At 36.7% G+C, this 25,815-nt stretch overlaps 1 protein-coding gene and 1 long non-coding RNA gene across 2 annotated transcripts in view; one reads left to right on the top strand and one right to left on the bottom strand.

Moving 5' to 3' along the window:
• Nucleotides 1-24,225, top strand: part of LOC141363165 (protein NLRC3-like) — a 186,563-nt gene extending 162,338 nt beyond the window's left edge. Inside the window, exons 8-9 of the mRNA XM_073865744.1 lie at nucleotides 21,239-21,407; nucleotides 24,013-24,225. Of these exons, the coding sequence (XP_073721845.1) occupies nucleotides 21,239-21,407; nucleotides 24,013-24,225 (382 nt within the window). The remainder of the gene's footprint in view (nucleotides 1-21,238; nucleotides 21,408-24,012) is intronic.
• On the bottom strand, nucleotides 13,651-14,555 carry LOC141363296 (uncharacterized). Its single transcript, XR_012368861.1, has 3 exons — nucleotides 14,393-14,555; nucleotides 14,246-14,309; nucleotides 13,651-14,153 (listed from the first exon to the last, which is right to left on the bottom strand). It is a non-coding gene; the product is annotated as an uncharacterized lncRNA (long non-coding RNA).
• Nucleotides 24,226-25,815: the final 1,590 nt, after the last annotated feature.

Below are 25,815 nucleotides of genomic sequence, written 5' to 3'. Positions count from 1 at the left end.
ATGCCTGACTGGGCTTCACAGTACTCCCTTACTCGACTCAGAAACCTCAGGAGGAGGGCCGAGCAAGTGATAACATAATGCCATACATAACTTTCAATCACTCCTCTGCGCTTGGAATTAATGGCCCGTTTCGGGGTTTTATTGGTCTAGTTTTGAAGTTTTGGCCTTGTATTGTGGTTTGTATGTGCACAGAGTAGAGTTTCTTTTCCTTATATGTAGCCTTTTCTATTTTATACGGTACATTTGTTTTTGAAAGTTTATGCCCGGCTCATGGTTTGCTGCACATATGTAAACGAGTAAGGAGAGATTAAACATATTTCTTAAGAATATTAATAGCATTTACCATGCTTTGAAGTGTTGACGAAAATGAGGATTTAGTTTATTTATTTATTAGGTTGTACAAGCTATCTATTGTGAGATGAGTACCATTACTAAAACAAATTATGTGAATGCCTTGTTAAAGAGAAAAGTTTTAAGTCTAGATTTAAAGGTGTCTACTGTGTCTGATTCTCGGACAACGGTTGGTAAATCATTCCAGAGCTTAGGGGCTAAGTAGGAAAAGGATCTTCCACCTTTAGACACTTTTGATATTTTAGGGACAACTAAGAGACCAGAATTTTGCGAACGCAGTACACATGATGGATTGTATTCTGATAGTAATTCTCTAAGATATGAGGGTGCTAGGCCATTTAAGGCTTTGTAGGTGATAAGTGATAATTTAAATTGTATTCGATAATTAACTGGTAGCCAGTGTAAAGATGCCAGAATTGGACTTATGTGGTCATACTTCTTAGATCGAGTAAGCACTCTTGCAGAAGCGTTTTGAACTAGCTGAAGCTTGTTTACCTGATTTGCATGGCATCCCCCAAGTAGCGAGTTACAATAGTCTATTCTAGAGGTCATAAAAGCATGGATAAGCTTCTCTGTGTCAGATGTAGACAGTATATGGCGTATTTTTGAGATATTTCTAAGATGGAAGAATGCTGTGCGGCAGACGTTGCCGATATGACTATCGAAAGATAAGTTGCTGTCGAACATCACACCTAAGTTCCTAACCGAGGAAGATGGCACCACAGTGCAGCCATCTATGTGCAACTTGTAATCTGACATATTATCTTTGTAGCGATTCGGTTCAGTAATAAGTATCTCTGTCTTATTGGAGTTCAGCTTAAGAAAGTTATGTGCCATCCAGTCACTAACATCGCTAAGGCAGTCTGTTAGCTTAGAAAACGTGTGTGTTTCGCTGGGATGTGAGGAGATGTAAAGCTGGGTATCATCCGCATAGCAGTGAAAACTTATGTTATGTTTCCTGATAATGTCTCCTAGAGGTAACATGTATAACGAGAACAGGATAGGACCTAAAACCCATCCCTGCGGTACACCGTATTTAACCAGGGAGTGATATGACTCTTCTTAGTTTACATAAACAAAGTGATAGCGATTGGTTAGATACGACCTAAACCGGGCTAGCGCCTGACCACTGATACCAACATAGTTTTCTAGTCTATTGAGTAAGATTGTGTGATCTATTGTGTCAAAGGCTGCACTAAGGTCTAATAATATAAGAATTGAGATTTCACCACGATCGGCTGTTAATAGGAGGTCATTTGTAACTCTAAGCAACGCTGTCTCTGTGCTATGGTGGGGCCTGAATCCTGATTGGAACTTTTCATATGTACTATTATTTGTCAAGAATGTGCGTAACTGGCTTGCCACTACCTTTTCTAATATTTTCGAAAGAAAAGGGAGATTTGAGATAGGTCTAAAGTTATTAAGCTCTCCCTGATCAAGCTGTGGTTTTTTAATCAGCGGTTTAATAACTGCTAGTTTGAAAGCTATTGGAACGTATCCTATTTCTAACGATGAGTTAAAGATATTTAGAACCGGGGTTGACACTACAGGGAATACCTGAAGAGTTTGGTTCCAAAACGCAATAAACGCCATTTTTGAAAAAAATGAGTTACTGCCAAAATCAGTATTATATCAGGTCAGTAGTTAAAAGTAAATTCTTAATTTTAAGCAAAATCCAATATCCGCCGTGTTATTCTGTCATCTTTTCTCCCTTTTTTCCCAAAATGCGACAAACGCCACTCCCACTTTTTTACAGAACGCAATAATTCCATTTCTGATATTACAACCCACCGTTCACGCAATGTAAACAAACAATGGCGGACGCGCGTAGTACACGGAGTCCTGGTTTTCCTCATCTACTTTGTACTACGTGATCAACAAACAAAACAAAATAATACTTTAATTGCATCGCTAAACCTGTGATGGGAAAGAAACGTAAGCCATCAGCATCTAACAATTTCCCTGAGAGGCACTCGGGAGACGGGTGCTTGTTCTCCCGACAGCATCAAGCTTCTCATGCTAACACATTGACCCCAGAGGATCTTATGAAAAACTGTACATAATTTTACTCAAAGTCAACGAAACTCGAGCAGGACCAAAAACATTTTACAGTCGATCGCTGTGAAAGACGTTAAGCGAAGACGTCAAGTAACCGCAATGACAGGGTTCTTAATATGACAAAGTAAGTGTTTTGATTAATAACATTAATGTTTATATTTTTAATTAGTGTGTACAACTAGTCAACTAAATGAATATAACATGGCAAAGATGAATGCACATTTATATAGGCTATTGATTCAATAGATTTATAGCATTTTGAATAAAAACTTGTCATGGATTTATTGCATTTTGTGGAAAAAATAATCCGTTTTTATAATAAATCTTTGAAAATCAACTTATGGATTTGAATTTTTTATGTTTTTATAACCTAAAGATGCTGTGTGAAAGTTTGTAACAGAAAATAGTTGTTTTCATCTTGTCACTTTCTTGGTATAGAAAACACGTTTTTACCAAAATTTGTCAAAATGGATTTATTGCGTTTTGGAACCAAACTCTTCACCTCTTTAAGTAGTTTTGTGGGAACGGGGTCTAATATACAGGACGATGATTTGGATGATGTAACTAGTCTAGAGAGCTCATCTATTGTAGTAGGTTTAAATGAATCAAGATGTTCGTATGGTAGTCTAGTGTTAAGTGAACTAACTGGTAGAGTGGTGGCTGCCTGGGTAACGATGTTTTCCCTTATAGCCGTAATTTTGTTAGAAAAGAAGTTCATGAAGTCGTTACTATTGTGTGGGAGTTTATTAGTGGTTTCTGTTTGTTCTTTGTTTCTAGTCAGTTTTGCAACTGTGCTAAAGAAGAAACGAGGGTTATTATGATTCTCATTTATAAGCTTGCTAAGATAGGTGTGCTTCTATAATTTCTTTCCATTTTCCTAGTTGCCTTTTTGAGTGCTGCGGTGTGATGATCATACCATGGAGCTGGCGGTTTTTCTTTGATTCTCTTTTTTCGAATGGGAGCAACAGCATCCAATGTGTTGCAACAGACATTGTTAAGTTTTTATATTACAATATCTAGATCGTCAGAGTTATCTGCTACATGTTTAATTTGGGACAGGTCTGGAAGAGTGCTAATAAAGCTATCTTTAGTGGTGGAAATTATTGTTCTGGCTAATCTGTAGCATGTTGTGGATTGAGTGATCCTATCTAGAAGTACAGTGTATGACACAAGGTAATGGTCAGAAACTGCATCACTCTGAGGTGATATTTTGATGTCATTAATATTGAGCCCGAGTGACAGAATTAAGTCTAATGTGTGCTTACGAGTATGCGTTGGCCCTGTCACGTTTTGTCTAATATTGAGAGAATTTAGAACATCCATAAACGCACGTCCTAATGCGTCTTTTGGGTTATCCACATGAATATTAAAATCACCAACGATAAGAGCTTTATCTACAGTGACTACAAGCTCAGACAGGAAATCTGCTATTTCTTTAAGGAAATCTGCATGGTGGCCCGGAGGCCTATAGATTGTTGCTAAGGCAAAAGAGAGCTGTTTGTGGTTACGATCAGTTATTTCCATATTTAACAACATTAGTTCAAATGATTTAAATTTTAGTTCAGATTTTTGGTTTACTTTAACAATGTTGTTGTATATTGTAGCTACACCACCCCCTCTCCCCTTTAATCGAGGTTCGTGTTTATAATAATAGTCTTGTGGGGTGGATTCGTTTAAACTAATGTAGTCGTCTGCTTTAAGCCAGGTTTTGTTTTGGTCTGTAACTATTTTATTGACAATAGGTTCTTTATTGGTAAGCGATCTAATGTTAAGAAGGCCGAATTTTAACATTCGAGGTTCATCTGTTAATGTATTGTTTTCTAATTTTATATTAATCAGATTTGTACCAGATGTGGCAAGCAGTGCTCTGTAGTTATTTGTTCGGGGAACAGATACAGTTGAAATGTGTTGATATTCTGGTAAGATTGACTCGAAGTGCTGGGATATAAGTGATCTTGACATATCACGGCAGCTAACAGACGGACGGTTAAGCCGATCCGTCTGTTTCCTGACCTGTACCCTGGATAGTCAGACTGTATAAGAAGTAAGACTATTGGTCAGATTTAACATAAATATTTTATATTATTTAATATTTTATAACATTAATAAACCTCTCCACTGGTCGGACAAAACTATGATGTGTGCATTCTTGCCCAGAGAGTGTGCACGCACTTTAAATCTCTTCAATCACTTCCATGCAATTGTTTTATCTTTCCCGAAGTGTACGTGTGTGCGCTCAGACTGCGTCCCGTGCATTCGCAAATCCATCAGCTCTCGCGCTCTCTCTGGTAATGGCGCTTTGGTTCGCAATGCTCCGCTGATCACACGCTCCTCTCAACAGACGGTCTCAGTACGTTGCGCTGGGTGCAGGGAGTGCTCATGGAAGTTTTTGTTTCCCAGTATCAGTTCGCATTGTTTATAATTTTGCATAACTTTTAAGAAAATTACAATAAAAAAGTATATTCAACTAGCCAAAGTGGCTAGTGGGATTGGCTGTCTTACCCGCCACAGTCGAAATCTACCCGCATTTGGCGGGTTGGCGGGTGTTATTGTCAAGCCCTGCATAAGATCATGGTTTTTTTTTTTTTTGCAGATACCCAATTATGTGAGCCTAAAGTCTAGGAGGAAGGTTTAGGGTGAAATAATTTTTGATAAAGATATAAAAGGGGTTGAATGAATGTAAACAGCCCCACCTGAGGGTCAAATGCAGATTATATTGCTTTACATTGTTATTGTTTAACCTGCTGCCTTACAATATTCATACATACTGTATTAAAGCTGTGACTGTAAACTGTCGTGTGAACAGAACAGACCCTACAGTAGGTTTATCTACGTGTTCTTCTGAACTGCCAATAATCAATCCAAATGTCATAACATGAGATTAATTCAACTCTCTTCCATGATGAAGACATTTTGTTTACATAATATTGTTCACCCAAAGCAATAAATATTAAACAAAGTCTTTATTTGCGTCTTTATGCTAACCAATTAGCCAAATATGCTCACATTTACAAAGCCAGTTACTAAACCATCAATATGACTTTAAATAGTATAATACATTGTATTACCATGTAAACTCTGATTGGATGGTTGAGGGGTACTCATGTTTATGTAATGATCTGTTTGAATCAAGATATCTCCTAACAGCTTCTTACTAGTTCCTTTTGAGGTTGAAGATATCTCCAAATAAATAAGTACTAGTAGTTATTCTGTTTTTGATATCAACTAATCATTTCTGATAGTATCTATTCCAACAGTGACAAGTATCTTTTTAAATATTACTAGTGACTAATCATTAGATACTAGCAAGTATTATTTAACACTGGTGCTTAATCATTAGATACTAGTACCTATTTATAGACACTAGTAGTTATTCATTAAGTACTAGTACTTATATATTCGACACTAGTGTCCTTTACAATAGGTACTAGTTACATTTTTAATCTTACTAGTCACAATTGTTTTTGTACCTGTCATATGGAATGACTAGTCAAAATGGCCACTGTATAGTAAAATTAAAAATCTTACTAGTAAAATAAATTATCTTACTAGTTTCTATTAAAAAAGTACTAGTGTCTAATGAATAAGTACTAGTATTTATTGAATAAGTACTAGTAACTAATTAATAAATACTAGTATCTAATAAATAAGAACTAGTATCTTTTTAAAAAGGTACTAGTATCTTACAAATAAGTACTAATATTTGTTTAATAGGCACTAGTATCTAATAAATAAGTACTAGTATCTAATGAAAAAGAACTAGTATTTAATGAATAGATACTAGTATTGATTAAATAAGTACAAGTATCTAATTAATAAGTACTAGTATCTAATAAAGAAGCACTAGTATCTAATGTTTAGGTACTAGTGACGATTGGAATACATCCTAGTCAGAATTGAATAGTTGATATCTGAATAATTGATCTTCATAGAAATCAATGTGAAATTTTTTTAATGTGTTACCAGTAACAGTGGAATAATTACTAGTCACTATTCCAATAAGTACTAGTATCTAATGAATAAGCACTAGTATCTATTTAAAAAGTACTAGTATCTAATGAATAAGTACTTGTATCTTATTAATAAGTATTAGTATCTAATAAATAAGCACTAGTATCTAATAAATAAGCACTAGTATCTAATAAATAAGGACTAGTATCTAATTTGTAGTTACTAATATCTAATGATTAAGAACTAGTATCTAATGAATATATCCTAGTATCTATTGAATAAGTACTAGTATCTAATGACTAAGCACTAGTATCTACAAAATAAGCACTAGTATCTATTTTTAGGTACTAGTATCTAATGGTTAAGAACTAGTATCTAATCGAATAGAAACTAGTACCTAAAAAATAGATACTAGTAGATGTAAATGAAAAAATGTCAAAACGGCTTGCCATATAATATGATTTATTCTTCATATCTGCAATTCAGAAACTCCTCTCTGTTACCATGCAGACAAAACCAAATTTAACTTTCTTGATAACCTCAGCTTTAACAAGTCATGGGTTTAAATTGAAATCATTTAACCACATGTACTTCCTTTATTTCAACACATTTTGTTGTCAAAAGCATACAGTACAAATGTTCAAACCTGTAAGAAAAAGACATGTTAGTTATAATTAGTTATCATTTCAATTTCCTTCACAACGTGCAACAAAACTCCTCTGTTAAAATGTCAGAAAATGTAGTTTGGTGTTTCTTTGATGAAATCTTTGCTGATATTATTGTGTATGAAGAGTTTTTCTCCTCGTCGTGTTGTTTTTATAAAGATGATTAAAAACATTGATCCATCATTGACACTGACACACACATTAATAATGTTTTTATAGATTGAGTGAAATTGATCTTTAAACACTGTAACATCTTTAAATGTAAGATCAGAGTTTTGTTATCTCCAGCTGATATTCTTCCTGTAATAGCAGGGGCGATTCCAAAATTTTATAAATGGGGGGCACAGGGGGGGACCATGAACCAGTCAGGGGGGGCCAATCAGAAAATTAAAATGAAAATAAATACTGGTTCAGAAAATATTAAGCATGGTTCCCAAAATCTTGTGCAATGCCACGTGCTCTAATATAGATGGCAGTGGCGGATGCAGAACGTGACATATGGGTGGGCATGGATTAAGTCCGGGTGGGCCTGAATCTATGGGTGTCACTTTTGAATAAGAAACTATAACAAGTCTATAAAATTCGTCAAAACTTCAGGAATCACAAGCGTATTGGTGTGAACACTAATTTAAACAGCATACACACACACCCGAACTGCACGTCAAATTTTTGACATTATTGATATACTTTAAATTGTAATGCAACATGACATTAATTAAGCCTTTTTGGTAAAAAAAAAAATGTATTGGGCTGTCATAGCCTACAAAAAAAAGAACCTGCACACAGTGACAAGAAATATAAATGAACACAAAAAACCTAATACTTTTTAAAATAGCCTATTAAAACTGTTTAAATAAATTAAGCTACTAAATGCTTAAAATGAAGCTTCTAAAATCATATTCTCTTCATGCAAATCACTAAAAATATATTTTAGTTCTCACATATTTAAGTTAACTTACTAAATAAAGAAAGAAAAAGGGAATTGCTAGAATAATGTTTGACTCTGAGGTTAAACGAAATGACAAATAAATAAACATTTAATATACTTTTGATGAGCATAAGAGCAAGCGGGTAGCCTACGCGTGAAGAGCGGAGTGCGCATATCAAACGTGAACACGAAAGGAATAATGGGTTTAATTATGCTTTCACTTTGCTTCATTTCCTGACAGTTTTACTTGTTAGTGGGGATAGTAATGACTAACAAGATGACACCGAATTACATACAATATAATTACCTAACTAAATCTGAGAGAATGCAAACACATTACATAGGCCACCCCTTGAATGATTGGCACAAGAGATACAGAGGCCAAAAGGCCAGCCGGAAGTGAATCCCCTTTCTCCAAGGGTTCAAATAACAGCACAGATGGAGGGCCTACCGGCAAATGAAATGTGACTGGCACAAAGCGCAACGAATCTGCAGGGATTCTTACGGTTTCTTGCCCAATCCTGGCTGGCCTACTCCTGGCATCCTCAACTCCAACCTCAATCTTCTTGCAATACTGTAAGGCAGATTGCCATGCAGGAGTGTCCTTCACAATCTGGAGATCAAAAAGAGCACTACCATATTGACTAAACAACTCTTTGTAACAGTCCTGCATGACATTCATGCCCAATAACCCAGGAAGCCCACCTAGACAAGAATTTGAGCGATCCCTTACCACAAGTACACCTTTGTTCTTAATATGCCTCCCGAGGACAACGAAATCCAGTTCTAAATACCCTAAATAAGGTATGTCCAAACCATTTGCAGCACGCAGCTGTAACCATCCACAACTACGCAACTTCTCTTGTCCCCGAGGCTCAAAATGTTGACGAAAGAAATTTTCAGATATAGTTGTCACCATGGACCCGGTGTCTAATAAGCAAGGAACCTCCACCCCCCCCATCATAATAGTAACAGACGGACAGCGACCCACCAACTTGGACAAAGTTGGAGAACCCTCCCATCCCAGGGGCCGAGAGCCAACCACCACCCCTCCTGAAGTGTGGCTCGTCAATTCAGGGGGTTGAAGTTTTCCGCCGGCCCACTAGGACCAGAGGGATTGCCTCGTACTACTGGAGGCATTCGTTGTTCCATAGGCCGACGCATATCCAAAACACAATTCCGGGCAATGTGACCTGGTTGATTACACCGCCGACAAATAATAGGACCACTTCGCCTAGGCTGATTAAAAGCCTGCCAAGACTGTAACTGCTGCAGGCCCTGAGTTAGCTGATTAAGCTGTTCTTGCTGAGTGCGAAGCATCTCCTTTAATTCATTCATCTCTGCTGAATTATGACTACCAGAAGGTAAGCCATGTCCCTGAACTCTATACTGAGTAGCAATTGACGGAACCGAATGACTCCTCTCTCGCATCTCTGGCCGAGAACCCTCATCTACCCACCTAATCGCCTCTCTTCGTACATCCAAAACAGTGGACTGTGGATGGCGCCGGACATAACGTTTAAGCTCACGGCACAACCCAATATCACGGACGTATTCAACAAATTGATCCCTTAATAAAGTGGCCGAATTGGGCACACCACCTGGTGCACATTGTATCACTTTATCCATTAAAAGCAAAAAGTGCATGTGAAAAATCCTGCAAGGACTCACCTTCTTCCTGTTTATGGGAGAAAAACCGCTCCTGAAGCGAAATATATGAATGTACCTCACCGTACAATTCTTTTAACACGGAGAACACCTTTTCCGGATCCTCTCTCTCTTCCCTTGATCTAAATTTAATTTCGCTTCTTGCAGATCCCCCCAAATGATCAAAAATAAACAACGCTTCCTCCCTGCCTGATAAACTTCGTGCTCGTAAATTAGTTTTCATTTCCTCTACCCATTCAAACACATCCTCATCTTCCCTTCCATTAAACGTAGGACATCGTCGTTCTCTAGGAAAAAAAATAACACGTTCTGTAATGGGCCTGGTGGCACCAGCTGTACTGGAGGCACGCACATTTAAGTCCACATTTGAGGCACTGACATTAGCCGAGGGCCCTGCTACAGAATTAGCTTGACGCTGTAACTGTTCATTCTCTGTCTGCAGGAGCTGAACCTGCTGTCGCAACTCCTCTACTTCACTCTCCATTGGTAATCAAAAGAAGAGAGAAAAGAAAATTTTTTTTGACTTACTGGTAACTCAAGTCAGCAACTTCACGAAACACTCTTTACCACTGCCTGCTGCTGTCCCGCTGCTGCAAAATAAACACACTCACACCAAAATATCCAAATATACAAAACACAGAAAAAAAGAAAAAAGGAAAAAAACACCATACAAAAAAAAACAGATTTACACAGCACACCCTGTTACAATGACCCTGCCCGACTACGCCAAATGTGACAGTGTCAAGTTATATGTAACAAAGGGGTATTAATATTCAATTCCCCTTACAACAGGCCCCCCAACCAAATGGAGGAAGATAACAAGGGTGTGATTATTCAATCTTTAATTTAGTGGTATAAAAATACAAACATCCACATTCACATAAAAGGCGTAAACACACTACACAGCGTCATACCATATGTGGGGGACACTTAGTTCTTAGACCATTTGTCTCATAGATACCCTGAGGTAATGAATCACACAATAATAATAATAATTGGTACCAATATAAAGAAAGAAAATCCCACACACAAAATAAAAAAACCAATCACTTCCAGTTAGTGAATCAAACCATTTCAATTAGAGAAACCAACCTCCACACAAAAAAAAGAAACAAAAAAAGATTATAAATGAAATAGGCAATACAAATTCCCCAGGTCACTTATACGAGTCAGATGTACAGAATAATAAATGGTCTAATACCTGTGTGACCTCTCAAAATACACATATGGGGTTAAACAAACAAAACACCAATACACAATTTAACAGCTGAACCTAATACTCCACGCAGTCACACATCATTGCTAAACACACACACACACACACACACACATACTTACCTACATTACAAAAAGGGGACTATCACTGAACACTGACCAAGAGGGGACTAGTGTTTCTGATCATTTTTTACACACAAAAACTACATAGAAAATTTTATTTTAATGCCTATTTTCATAATATAACTTCAAATGTCAATTTTTTTTTTTTTTTTAAATATGCCAAGTGGGGACCTGCAACCCTGACTGATGTCTACCTATCCAACAGGGGACCTCCATACCCTGCAATGGATCTCTATGGGGATTACACTAGTCCTAAACTAAAATAAATGTAAGAGCTGTCCAAATTAAAACAACTTGCACTGACATATATTTAAATAAACCAGTGCCCTTTGTTTTGCCCCAAAATGCACACAAGTTTTTAGTAAGGCATATTTGTTAAAACTAGTTATATTTCCTAATTAAACTAAGGTCTTGTCCAGGCTTAAGCTAATTCCTGTCCGGGAAACCACCCCTATGTGTAAAAAGTTTGGAGCAGTTTCCCAGACAGGGTTTAGATTAATCCAGGACTAGGGCTTAGTTATATTAAGACATTTAAGTGTGCATCCTAAAACAAAACAATGGCACTGATATTTGTTAAGATATGTCAGTGCAAGATGTTTTTAAATTAAGGCAGCTCAAACATGCATTTTATTCTGGGACTAGGATAATACCTATCCAGAAAACTATTTTATCATAATGTAACCTTAATGTTGACATATGTCAGCACAGGGGTGGAGGCGCTGTCCAAACTTAAGAGGGAGAGATTGGAGAGTTACAATTTTGCTTAAAACTTAGAGGGAGAAAGGGAATTTTCAAATTGCAATTTTGCCCAAGGAATTTCTTCCTAATAAAAACAGACTGTATGTTTTGTAACTGTGCAGGTGAATACTGTTTCTTTTGCACACAAGAACTAACGTAGTGAACAACATTCCCTGCTATATTCAGCTAACATTAACTATTAATATGAGCCTTTTGATTATGTTGTATTATGTTATTAAACTTAATAGTGATTTGTGACATATATTTTTATACAATGTAAGTGACTCATTAAGTTTAGCTACCACCTTTTGGCCGGTTTAGTTTTCAAATTTAATATTTTTATAAGCTTATGACATATATAAGCTTTGAAACTGTTCTTACATCAGATTTAAGGTGAATATAGCAAGAGGGCTGAGCAGAGAGAAGAGGGAGAGGAAGAACAGTTGAGCAGGTAAAGATGGCAGTCAATAAGTTTTAATATTAGGTTTATACTGTTTTAGTTTTTTGTCTTAGTGGATTTGTTCTTATATTAGAGCAAAGGTGAAGTAGTAGCTATTTAGACAAATCAAAAGAAGGATAGGAAGAACAACTGATCAGCTAAAGCCCAAGAAACATTTCTTTCCATGAGAAGATTTCAGGGGTTTAAACTTAAACTATTGTTTATTTAATGCATTGAAATGTTTTAGTTGGTTCAGTTATATTGTCTTTTACTAAATGACTTTATAACATTACATAACATTTTAGTGCAATAATCCTCGTACAACTTTTAGTTTTAAACGGCAAAATCTTTTATGAAGAACTTTTTTGATGGTAAGAACTGTTGTTTTAGTGTAATTGTAAATTTTGTCAGTACATTCAAAGTTATTCAGAATTTAAAATATTTCCTAAAAGTTAAAGCAGATAAACACGTCACACTTCACCATCAAACTGGGGACCAAAGACATTTTGTGAAGTCACTAACATGATCATGCCTAAATTTGGTGCTTAAACTGCTCATTTCTAAGATACACATTTTAACTTCTGTCCAAATAGTATAAAATAGTGAGTTTCTTCAAGATAAAATACATTAGGTCCCCTGTTAAATAGTGAAGTGTGAAGTGTGTGTTTCCTAAAAGTTAAAGCAGATAAACACATGTCACACTTCACCATCAAACTGGGGACCAAAGACATTTTGTGAAGTCACTAACATGATCATGCCTAAATTTGGTGCTTAAACTGCTAATTTCTAAGATACACATTTTAATTTCTGTCCAAATAGTATAAAATAGTGAGTTTCTTCAAGATAAAATACATTAGGTCCCCTGTTAAATAGTGTAGTGTGACATCTGTTTAATTGCAATTACATTTCTTGCCATGAGAAAAGATTTCAGGGGTTTAAACTTAAACTATTATGTTTATTTAATGCCTTGAAATGTTTTAGTTGGTTCAGTTATATTGTCTTTTACTAAATTACTTTATAACATAACATTTTAGTGCAATAATCCTTGTACAACTGTTAGCTTTAAACTTCAAAATCTTTTATGAAGAACTTTTTTGATGGTAAGAACTGTTGTTTTAGTGTCATTGTAAATTTTGTCAATACATTCACAGTTATTCAGAATCTAAAATATTTCCTAAAATTCAAAGCAAATAAACACGTCACACTTCACCATCAAACTGGGGACCAAAGACATTTTGTGAAGTCACTAACATGAAGTAAACAATTTTACAAACATTACATTTTAAGAGTTTTGACACTTTTGTATTAAAGATATTTAAGACACCTTTATGTACACTGTCAAAAATTCTGTGTTTTTTGTCAAATCAACATATATTTTTATGTTACTTTAAGTTGAATAATTGCAACCTGTTTTTGTAAGTTATGTCAACTTATCACAATTAAAAATAGTAGGTTAAATTGGCTTGCAAAACCAAGTTGTTTTTTTATTATTATATATGTTATGTTTGGAGAGTTTGAAAAACTTGTTCCTTAGATAAGCAGCCTGTTAAATAGTCTTTATTCAGATTCAGAGTCTCTCAGAGCCATTCAATGAATAGCGAGGTGTGAACGTCGTGTGTTAATGGGCAGTTACAGTTCCTGCTCCAGCCTACAGAGGTGCTGCTGAGTATGAGTGTTTACACAAACACACATGTAGGTCCCCATTTGGTAAAAATTAAAAAAAAATTACCAGACTGTTTTTCACTTGATTTTAGCATGATTTAAAGCATGACCAACAGGGGACCTGGAAAATGTCCCCTCTTTGCTTTATGGTCCCCTGTTGGTGAGTGTGTAACGACACCAAAGTCCCCACTTAGATAGGTAGGCAAGTACACACACACACACACACACACACACACACACACACACACACACACACATGCACGCACACACACACAGGATGAAACGTCAGAAGATTGATGGCATCAACAGGAATGTCCAACGACTGTAAATTCCACAGCAGCGAAACAGCAGCCCTCTATAACACAAGTTCGCCATCAACCTTATATTTTTTTTACTAACTAAAATAACACTGAAACTTAATATTAATAAAATAATAACACCACATACCTGTAGCGCACCTTGATCAGGCCCCCCAGCAATGTCAACGCACCATTCATAAATCTGGATCACACTAAATAAACGAGCCTCCATAAAATACCCGCTTTTTATGAAAACAATCAGTAAACTAACACTACCAATTGATTCGATACATACCGACTGTGAATGATTTGGAAGTACCCACAGGCCCACGCACAGCGCAGAAAATCAGCGTTCCTCTGATGCACAATAGCGGACAATGTCACGCAGATGAAATAAAAGTTTGATGCGGGAACTACCTTGGTGTTCAGCGCGACTAAGAGAGGTCCGGAAAAGGTATAAACCTTACACAGGTAAGGGAGTCGTTACACACCTCCACTGCAGCCAGTTTCCCAAAACAGAGAGAACCCGAAGAAAGGAATGTTCCCCACTTTTAAAGGGTCCGTGCGCTCAACTTCCGTCCGGCTCCATCACAAAGTCAAATGACACGCCCCTCTAAGCTCACCCCATTACAGTAGCAAAAAACGTGGCGTGACAGCGTGACTTATAGTGCTGAGTTAGAGAGCTGGAAGGGTATATCAAACAACATTACTGTGATCAGATCTTTTCTTTCTAGTTTTTACCCCGCTGTCATATTTGTTGTGTGTTTATGTTATTGAGAGGAAAGCGCGCAGCACATATTTATAACGTGTTGTTATTCAAAATACGTTTTCCACTTGCTTGCAAAAAAAGTTATCGGGAATATTTTAACTTCTTTATAATAGTTTTTAAATAGTTATCAGGCTTACTTATAATTTTACTGTTTTTAACATAACATGCAATAGATAAAATACACCATATATAGTAGTATCCATTTCTAACTATACAGAGCACTATTTTTTACATTTCTGATTGGGCGGGCCAGCTGTCAATCTGGGCGGGCCCAGGCTCGTCCAGGCCCCGCCCATAGCTCCGCGCCTGATAGATGGTATTAATTTTTTGTATTTTGCATGGATTAGAAAAAACAGTTCTGTTCCAGAATATTTCACTTTAAATAAATTGCCATAATTTACTCATCCTAAAGTTATTTCAAACCTGTATGAGTTTTTCTTCTGCTGAACACAAAATATTTTGAAGAATCTTAGAAGCCAGAAAGTTGAACCCCATTGACTGCCATGTTATTTTGTTCCTACATATGAAGTCAATAGGATCCATCAACTGATTTTGGTTACCGACATTTTTAACTCTTTTATTTTTTGTGTTCAGCATAAGAAAGAAACTCATACAGGTTTGAAACAAGTTTAGGTATATGACCATTTAACCATTTAAATTAAGTGAACTATTCCTTCAAGTATCTAAATTACACAGAGGTGTGTGTAGCTGGTATTAGTTAACATTTTGACATATCAGGACCGTTTGGAAAATATTACTTAAAAATCTGTTTTTCTACTCTGTCTGATCTGACTTTCATTGTTTATTATATGTATTTTAACACAACTGAATGCTATTTGTTATCTGTTCTGTTGTCAGACATAAAGAAAGAGTTTAAAATACAACCCCAAAACAGAAAAAGTTGGGACACAGTAGAAATTGTGAGTAAAAAAGGAATGGACTAATTTACAAATCTCATAAACTTATATTTTATTCACAGTAGAATATAGATAACATATCAAATGTTGAAAGTAAGATATTTTGAAATGCCATGCCAAATATTGGCTCATTTTGGATTTCATGAGAGCTACACATTCCAAAAAAAGTTGGGACAGGTAGCAATAAGAGGCCAGAAAATTTAAATGTACATATAAGGAACAGTTGAAAGACCAATTTGCAACTTATTAGGTCAATTGGCAACATGATTGGGTATAAAAAGAGCCTCTCAGAGTGGCAGTGTCTCTCAGAGGTCAAGATGGGCAGAGAATCACCAATTCCCCAAATGCTGCAGCGAAAAATAGTTTTCTGAGTTTCTCAGAGAAAAATTGCAATGAGATTGAAGTTATCATCATCTACAGTGCATAATATCATTCAAAGATTCAGAGAATCTGGAACAATCTCTGTGCGTAAGGGTCAAGACCGGAAAACCATACCGGATGCCCGTGATCTTCGGGCTCTTAGACAGCACTGCATCACATACAGGAATGCTACTGTAATGGAAATCACAACATGGACTCAGGAATACTTCCAGAAAACATTGTCAGTGAACACAATCCACCGTGTCATTTGCTGTTGCCAGCTAAAACTCTGTAGGTCAAAAAAGAAGCCATATCTAAACATGACCCAGAAGCACAGGCGTTTTCCCTGGGCAAGGCTCATTTAAAATGGACTTTGGAAAAGTGGAAAACTGTTCTGTGGTCCAACGAATCAAAATTTGAAGTTCTTTTTGAAAAACTGGGATGCCATTTCATCCGGACTAAAGAGGACAATGACAACCCAAGTTGTTATTAGCGCTCAGTTCAGAAGCCTGCATCTCTGATGGTTTGGGGTTGCATGAGTACGTGTGGCATGGGCAGCTTACACATCTGGAAAGGCACCATCAATGCTGAAAGGTTTATCCAAGTTCTAGATACATATGATCCCATTCAGACGTCGTCTCTTTCAGGGAAGACCTTGCATTTTCCAACATGACAAATGCCAGACCACATACTGCATCAATTACAACATCAAGACTGCGTAGAAGAAGGATCCGGGTACTGAAATGGCCAGCCTGCAGTCCAGATCTGTCACCCACAGAAAAGATTTGGTGCATCATAAAGAGGAAGATGCGGCAAACAAGACCTAAGACCGTTGAGCAACTAGAAGCCTGTTTTAGACAAGAATGGGACAACATTCCTATTCCTAAACATTGGTCCTCCTCCAGCTGTTCCTTGTATGTACATTTAACTTTTATGGCTTCTTATTGCTACCTGTCCCAACTTTTTTTGGAATGTGTAGCTCTCATCAAATCATAAATGGGCCAATATTTGGCATGACATTTCAAAATATCTCACTTTCAACATTTGATATGTTATCTATATACTACTGTGAATAAAATATAAGTTTATGAGATTTGTAAATTATTCCATTCCTTTTTTACTCACAATTTCTACTGTGTCCCAACTTTTTCTGTTTTGGGGTTGTAGTGACTAAACACGACCCAATAACACCTCGTGTTTAATCCAACCAGCTGTTACTTTATACTGCTAAAAGATTTAAATGCGACATATTGTCTGATAAAAATCACACATTTACATTGAAGAGCTGATACGAGGTGATTTCGAATTACCTTTGTGTCTCATGCATGGTTGCTCTTCTCATCTGATTGTGTTTATGAGCGCTTTTAATTTTAAATGCGAGTGATAGTTTTATTGTAGATCGCGTACAGCGCAGACAATTTAGCGCAAATTCAAAAATATCAGAGAATACTGTTAGGCGCGTGCGCATACCGCACCATAGGGAGGGAGAGAGCTCGTGCACAGAGAACTGGTGTGTGGGGAAACACTACTAACCTTTCGTTAAGTCATGATACTTGATCAACCGTCTTCTCTGTCAGTAACATCTGTTGACTGTTAACGTTCACGTGAAAAGACAAGGACACGGAGGAACCCATGTAGAAAACACCGCCAACTTTTAATTCCTTCACTCAGTGTCATGTAAGGGAGGCACTGTCGAGGTTCCGCACGCAGTGTGCGCGCAAGAGAGGCGCTTTTGAGCGCTTGCAACGGCGAATGAAGCCGTTTTAAATAGTAAAATAAAATGTAAATGGTAATCATGAAAAATCTATTTGATTTGTGTTGATTTGTGCCAGTGTTGAGTCTTTGGCGTGGCGCCCGCTCCTTCTACGTGTTCGCACGAGTCTCAAATCAAACAGTGATTGGCAACTGGTCCAATGGTGCGGTGGGTGTCGTGGTGTCTCTTTTCTCCTGTTTTAAAAACGTGCAACTACTATGCTGCTGCTTCTTAGCGTTCGCGCAAGTCTCAAATCAAACAGTGATTGACAGCTCTCTGGTCCAATGGTGCGGTGGGTATTTTCAGGTTGACAGTAAATCTAGCTGGCCCAATGAGATTGGAGGGGGGGCACCAGGGGGGGCCCAATCATATTCCAGGGGGGGCGGTGCCACCCCATGCCCCCCCTCTAGACACGCCCCTGTGTAATAGAGGAAGATTTTTACATCAAATACCTGATGAGAATTGAACTGTGAGTCATGAACTCAATACAGATGTATGAAGAAATGTTCATGTGGTTTAGGACATCTAACACTAATAGTCAGCTGTGTGATGGATTTATTTGACATTTAAACACACAGGGCTCTATCTTACACCAGGCGCAATGCAGCGCAATGCGCAACGCAAGTGTCTTTCACTAGTTTCCACCCTAATTTTCACGTTTAGCGCCGCGTTGTTTAAATAGCAAATGCATTTGCGCCCCCTTTTGCGCCCATGGGCGTTCTGGTCTGAGAACGAGGTGTGTTCAGGCGCATTGTTGGCGCGTTGCTATTTTGAGGCAACTAAAATAGACTACGCCATTGACCAACAAAAACCTGGTCTAAAGTCTAAAGTCAATGGCGCAATGTGTTTTATGTTATTTAAAGAGCGCATTAGTAATATGCGCTAAATAGTGTTGTCAAAATTATCGATATTTCGATAGATATCGATACTGAAATTTTAAAACGATTCCAATACTCGTGTCCCGCGGAATCGATACTCCGAGACGAGCTGCGAGTTGTTTTTTATGTAACTCTGCAAACACCAGCTGCACGCTCTCTCTCTCTAGCCGTTTCTCAATATGCGTTCTTGTCTGTACTTGCGTTCTTGTGGACTTGTGAAACGTCATCAGTCGCGGCCCAAGTACTGTTCCAATTCAAAGTTCGCATCAAGCGCAAGTTCACATAAAATCCCCGGATGTGTTCTTGATCCGCCCATTTTATCGAGGATGCATCAGAGGAGACTTGTGTGGACTTATGACAGCGAAGTTTCCCAGAATGCATTTCGCGTCAGGAGTTCGTTCTTCCGAGTCTGAACTTGCAAGTTCGAACTACGAAGGACACAAGTCCGAGTTTGGCGTACTTGGTATTGAGAAACGGCTTCTCTCTTTCTTTTAAACGGCGCCGCACACACAGTGCACGTGAATACAGTGCTCCGCTTCCTCTCCTCGTCTCGTTCGCTCTGGTTTAACAGTAGTACAAGAAAGCCAAGCAGTGTTGCTTTGTGGAGGTTTTTTCGGATGTGAGTCAAATAAACATTCGAACCCGAAGGACACAAGTGAAGTAAGCCAAATATGCGTTGCTACAGAGCCGCGTGCTAACGGCGCTAGCAAAGCACTGAAGGACCGACACGCCGACGAGAGATTGATAATCATCCCAAACTATTAATTCTAGACTTTCCAAATTGTTGTTGATATGCGTGTGGTCACGTTTTGCCTGTAGTGATCCAAGTTAATACAATCGCCTCACAGACAGTTATAAAATTAGACAGCATTTTAGCTGACAAGAAAATACTTTTACTGTGGTAAAAATAAATGAACCCAGATACTGTTGTGCTTTAAGTTCACAAAAACACGTCATTTATTAACCCTCATGTCGTTCAGTGAGGTATATTTTCATATTTGCACTATAATCTGTTTATCATATAAATGTTAATGTATTAACATTAACAAACAAAAAGCAATGCATTTGTTTAAGTACTTGTTTATCTTTTTTACTATGCTAATGCTCACTAGAGAAAAACTCAGATAATGCTGCTAAAATTATTTTTTTTTTACCTTGAATGCCATTGCTCTAATTTATTTTTTATATTTTGATATATTTTATATTTTGCTTAAATGTTTAATATATCTGCTGTTCATATATGTTAATTTATTAGTGTGTTATATGATTAGAATGTTGTCCTGTTTTTAATATTAGGCACAGCAATGAGATTTGAGAGTGTTTCTCCCTTTTCAGAAAAAGTATCGAAAAAGTATCGGAATCGAAACCATTGACATAGTATCGGTATCAAACCAATAATTTTGGTATCGTGACAACAATAGCGCTAAACGGGAGGACAACGCGGGTTTGCTTATCACAAAGTACATGAATGCGCAGCAGCACAAACATGCTTTTAAATATGAAAGATTAAAGGATTGAATGTAAAAGATTATTATTAAGTCTCTTGGACATAAATGAAAACTAATTATGAGACGTTAGAAGGCGCAAAGAGCTGCTTCACCTGCAGCCTGCAAGTAAATAAATGCTTTGCTTTAAACAAATGCATCTGTTTCTAAATGTTTTTTTTTAATGCTACCTCACGGATTTATTGTATATGATGACTCTGTACCTGGATATGGTGAGATGAGAAACATTTTTAAGTAATGCTTAAAAAAACTCTTTGCTTAAAAAAACTCTTTGCTAAAAAAAACGCTGTCCAAAGTGCTGAAAAGTGCGGAGAGCCGTTTGTAAATTCTTTATCTCCTGTTTGTTACAAATAAAGTATTTTTAGAGTACAAACCTTATCTTACATACTTGTAAATTATTTTTTGACATTTAAAGCAATTACAAGCCTGCTTTTTTACTTCCATGACTAAAAGAAAACGGGTTTTAAAGGTTTTAATAAAAAAATAACAATTTCAATACAAGTGAAAAACAACACAATTATTTAACATTAATCTTAAACTGGGGATCTTCTTCCTTTGCTTAGTTTTTCAGTTTACAAAGTTCGTCATCTAAATAGGGATTAGACATAGCGCCAGCACAACTTGCTTTTAAAGGGGATGAGAGCTGAGACTCTTATTGGTTTATTGCACGTTACGCCCAAAATACTCCCATTACAATAGGACCAACCCTTTTCGACCATGCGCTCGGCGCACAAACCATTTTTCCCGTCGTTAAATTAGCAAAAGTGGATACGGACACGCCCATTTAGACGTTGCGCTGTGCGCTTTAAACAATGCGCTTAGATCGTTAAAATAGGGCCCATAATGTCTCAGTTACTGAGGGATTGAAAGAGGAACATTACATGAAGAGATGGAGCTTACAGATTTGTGTCAAACTTTGTAGTTTTGTATAATTCACATAAAGTCTCTGTTCTCTACAGGTTGAGTTATTGTAATATCACAGATGAAGGTTGTGTTGCTCTGACTTCAGCTCTGAGATCAAACCCATCACACCTGACTCATCTGGAGATGTCTAATAATTATCTCACAGATTTAGGAGTGAAGCTGATCTCTGATGTACAAGATGATCCACATTATAAACTACAGACAGTATGGTGAGTAGAGCTCATTTAAATAAATGTTTAAAGTAAACTCATGCAGTGTAATTTAAATCCTGGAATATAAATATTAGAAATAAATGTAAATTGATCTGCTGCTGTTATAGGCTGTGTATCCTTTAAACCCAACAAACAGAAAATATGAAGTGTACATGGACAACACTTGATGCTTTGTCAGATCAACACAATAAGAATTCAACACAATGTCTGAGTCTGTTTACTAACTGTGATGTTGAGTTTGTTCACTCGAGGATTTAATACTGTGATCTTACTCTTCTTACACATTATATATGATGTTTGTTAATGGGGTTTGTTTGATAGGCCGACACCTCTATAGTTATGTACACTTGACTAGATGTTCATCTTAAACTCTTTTTATAACAACTTGGTTTTTATTTCATGTTTTAAGCATTATTTATCAAATCATCAGAATACAGACAGAAATAACAACACAAACACAATATATACACAACAGATAAACACAAAGTACAGATGATAAATGATACAGATGAAGATTAGAAAAAAGAAGAGACAGTCAACTCTTAAAATCTGATGGACACTTCACACAACTCTCTGTCGAGCTTTGACATTGATGCTGTTTCTCTTTATTTACACGACTGTCAACCTCCAGGACTTTTCAAATAAAGCATCACCTTCATTTTCTTACTGTTTGTGTGTAAACTCATAAAACTGTCAGTGTGTCATTATATTATACTACATACATATCAATACATTCATCTCTTACATTGACATCAAATATTCAGAGGAAATAGATGAAATGTGTTTTTGTATTGTTGTAGCTCATGTGTATGTGATAAACAGATTGTTGACATGTTTATTATGTTGAAGATTTCATTTCTATCACTGACTGACAGCACTAATAGTTTGTTTTTCTATCTCTTCATCTGACACTGATGATGATCTCATATCTGATTGACTTTCTCTTTCATTTTTAGGACTTAAAAGATGTCAGTAAAGATGTCTGATCTTCAGTATGATCTGATGAATAAGTGAATAAGAAGACACAATAGTGACATCACTTCCTCTTAACTGTATGAGTTGATTATTCAGTACAGGATCTGATCTGTGACTTTATCTAAATCTGACTTTGAAGTGTTGGAGGTAAATCTTCATCCTAACTCAGCTTCTGTCTACATATTTCCTATAAGAGCGATTTAACAGTCAGTGTAAGAGGAGCAAGAAATCTCATAGGATCATAAACTGAAGTAAATACTGACAAGATTCCTCTTCTTCTACACTGTTGGGGTTTTTAACTTCATCTTAAACTGAAATGTGTTCAAGTTCAGCACAACATTGAAGACTCGCAGCTCATTTATCTCTAAATCCAAATATTGGACGTCTTTGCTTTTGTGTTCTTCAGGATCTGACTGCAGGACTTTTTGATGATTATCTGATCAATTACAAAAAAGTTGAGACACTGAATGAAATGTAAATAAAATCACAATGCAATCATTTTTAAATCTTATAAACACAGAAAACAAATCAAATGTTTCATCTGAGGAACTTTATAAGAATAAAATAAGGTGAATTTAAATTTGATGTCATGGAGACGTGTGAATAAAGTTGGTACAGGGTCATTTTTATCTGGGTCTTTCTACAGAAAAGGTGGAATTTGGGTGATGGAAATCTGCGGAAATGAACTTCTTTCAATATGCCCAAAACTTCTATAATAGCATTAATTAACTTGGCAAATCTATGAATCTGCAAAACGGGGAGCTTAATCTATGTTTAACTTTTTAATAAATTTTAATTAAAAAATCCATGACGTTGTATCTTCAAAACCTGACAAAATGGAATGTAATAATAGATAATGAATATGATAAAACTTATAAACTTAAACATTTTCCATCTTGTTTTGTTTTTATGCTTTTATGTTGGTCAGTTAAAGGAAAAGTGCTTAGGAAGTCCTCATTAGAGAAGTAACACCAATGATGGTAACACCAATGACAATTTACAGAAAAAATTGCTTTCATGCTGTTTCATGTGTGACCCTAGATTGAGTTTTGTCACCAGGTCTGCTCAGACGCTTTTATCAGAAGATCCTAATCTCCTGATAAGACACATTTACAGACCCATCGACTCTCTCTGGCTGTCTTTATTGCGCCAATCTAAGCAAATTAACACCTCAAAGCAAACTTCAAACTGTGGCCAGAGACGAAGCAGCCATAACACAAAAATGTGTCTGTCTAAGATCACAGCTAAGACCAAAATAAATTGGTTTAAATTGTATATATTATATATCCTTGTATTGCATGTTTGCATTTGCAATGAACCACTTTCTTGTAACACTATATGGATGCTTTGTTTATCTTAGCATCTCTCATTATTCACATTTATGAGATTACTATTTGATGTGTGTTTCAAACCATACCTTGTTTACACTCTTAATAATCCCCTTTTCCTTTCCTGATCAATGATGTGCATCATCATACCATAACTTATATCAAACTGGTTAAATATTAATCCAAATTATTATTGTAACAAAATCTTTAGCCAAGTCCATCTATGCAAATGAGTCTGGTGAAACAAAGACAAAGTTTCCTACACCCTTTCGGATTGGTCATCTGAATTTAAAGGGGTTGGTCTTAGCTCAGGTTAAGAGGCCTGCACCTCAATTCATCGACGCTCGCTCACAGTTGGCCTACAGTTCTCAACAACACGCCGTTCACGGCGTGCAGCTGAGCTCCCAGCTCAGCTTCCTGCTGTGGGACCCCTATCCCTCTAGTTTCGGGCATCCGCCACTTGGGCAAGCTTCAAACAAACTGGACAAATTAATCGCCACAGATTAACCAGACCGACGGATTAACCCAAAAAGGAACAACTCCTATGGACACCTCAGGACTCCGTCACGTGACCACAAACTCAGGAACTATCTTCCACGCACCCACAGCTGGACGTGCACATGCGCATCACAAAAGCCAACGCAAGTATCGCTTGTTCATTCGCTGTAAAAAGTTATTGCCCCTTTTAATTAAGGTGATTCTCAGAGTTCTGATGGTTTGTGCAGAAGTTAAGTATATAGTGATATTGCCCTTCTTTTACTCTCTCTTTTAATTTTCCATTCTTTCTCTTTCATATATGTTTTTCGTTTGTTAGTATCGTATGTTTTTGTAGTGTAACGTAGTTTAATAAACCGGTTTTGCATTTCACAATTGAATTGTTTCTGTGTTCAATGCTCATGAAATCAATGTCACTTAATCTGCCTTTAAGATCTTAAAGCTACTTTCTAGCGAATCAGCGGGAGGAGTTTTAAATAGTGTATTTAAAACACTATAAACCTAACTGAAACACTACGGGAATTTAAGGGAATTTGGGGAAATTCCCAGATTTAGCTCAAATGGAATAATAAGTACAATTAAATGTAATTAATCATACAAATTATTAAGATTTTAACTGATTTAGCAGAATAATAATAACAATTAATTAATGTATTTGTCCAGCAAATAGTCATAATTGTACATTAAGAAGTTAATTCCGTGGCCTTTAGAAAATAACATTCTTACTGCTATAAAGTAGTGTGTAGCAGTTCAACATCCATGTATGATCAAAGGGACAGGGCAATTTTCAGGACCAGACATTTAAAAAAAAGGTTTAAAAAAGAAAATTAAATAAATAAACTCTCTCGTCATTTTAAGGACAGTCTATATTTATTTACTAAATATATATATAATTATGGGATTATTGGGTCAAATAAAATTATTAAGGGGTCTGCAAAAGCAAGGGACAAGCATTTCCACCTTTTTGTAGAATGACCCATATGTATGCTGAAGAGACAGAGCTGGAAATCTTCTCCATGTTAAGTGATAATGAGACAGAGCCGAGCTACAGCTACAAACATGAACAGAAAGACAAAAGCGATATCAACGAGCCGCTGGTCAAGGTTTGTCTTTGACGGAGATGAGAAGAATAATGACTTATGCAAGACCAAATTTTTGGTTCACCTTTGTTTGCAAGGACTGAAAGAGATTATTTTAAATGAACCTTCTGACGAATGACGAACTTTTAACAGCAATGGTTTCCAAAAGGACTTCCAAAAACATTTATGCCATTTATGTTAGTAAGAGTGATGTTAAAATTACTTTTGCTGAATTTTAGAAAAGGCTACGAAGTTATGAGGACATTGAAAATATGTGAACAACTGCTCCCTGCGACAACGTAATGAAAGCAAGAGGACAGTGTCATGATCCTGTCAGCACTGTATGTATTTTCCCTTGTTTCATGTGACAGGATCATGGCTGCCCTTATTACTGTTGTCTTGTTTTGTGTGGAGAGTCACGTGGCTTGTGTTTGTGTACCTCTGGCTCTCCTGTCTTAAGTCTTAACACTGCCCCCTTGTTAATTATTCATTATTAGTTAACTCCCTTCACCTGTGTGTCCTT

This window comes from Misgurnus anguillicaudatus, unplaced genomic scaffold, assembly GCF_027580225.2.
Source record: "Misgurnus anguillicaudatus unplaced genomic scaffold, ASM2758022v2 HiC_scaffold_33, whole genome shotgun sequence".
Taxonomy (NCBI): Eukaryota; Metazoa; Chordata; class Actinopteri; order Cypriniformes; family Cobitidae; genus Misgurnus; species Misgurnus anguillicaudatus.
This window is presented reverse-complemented; position numbering and strand designations above follow the sequence as displayed.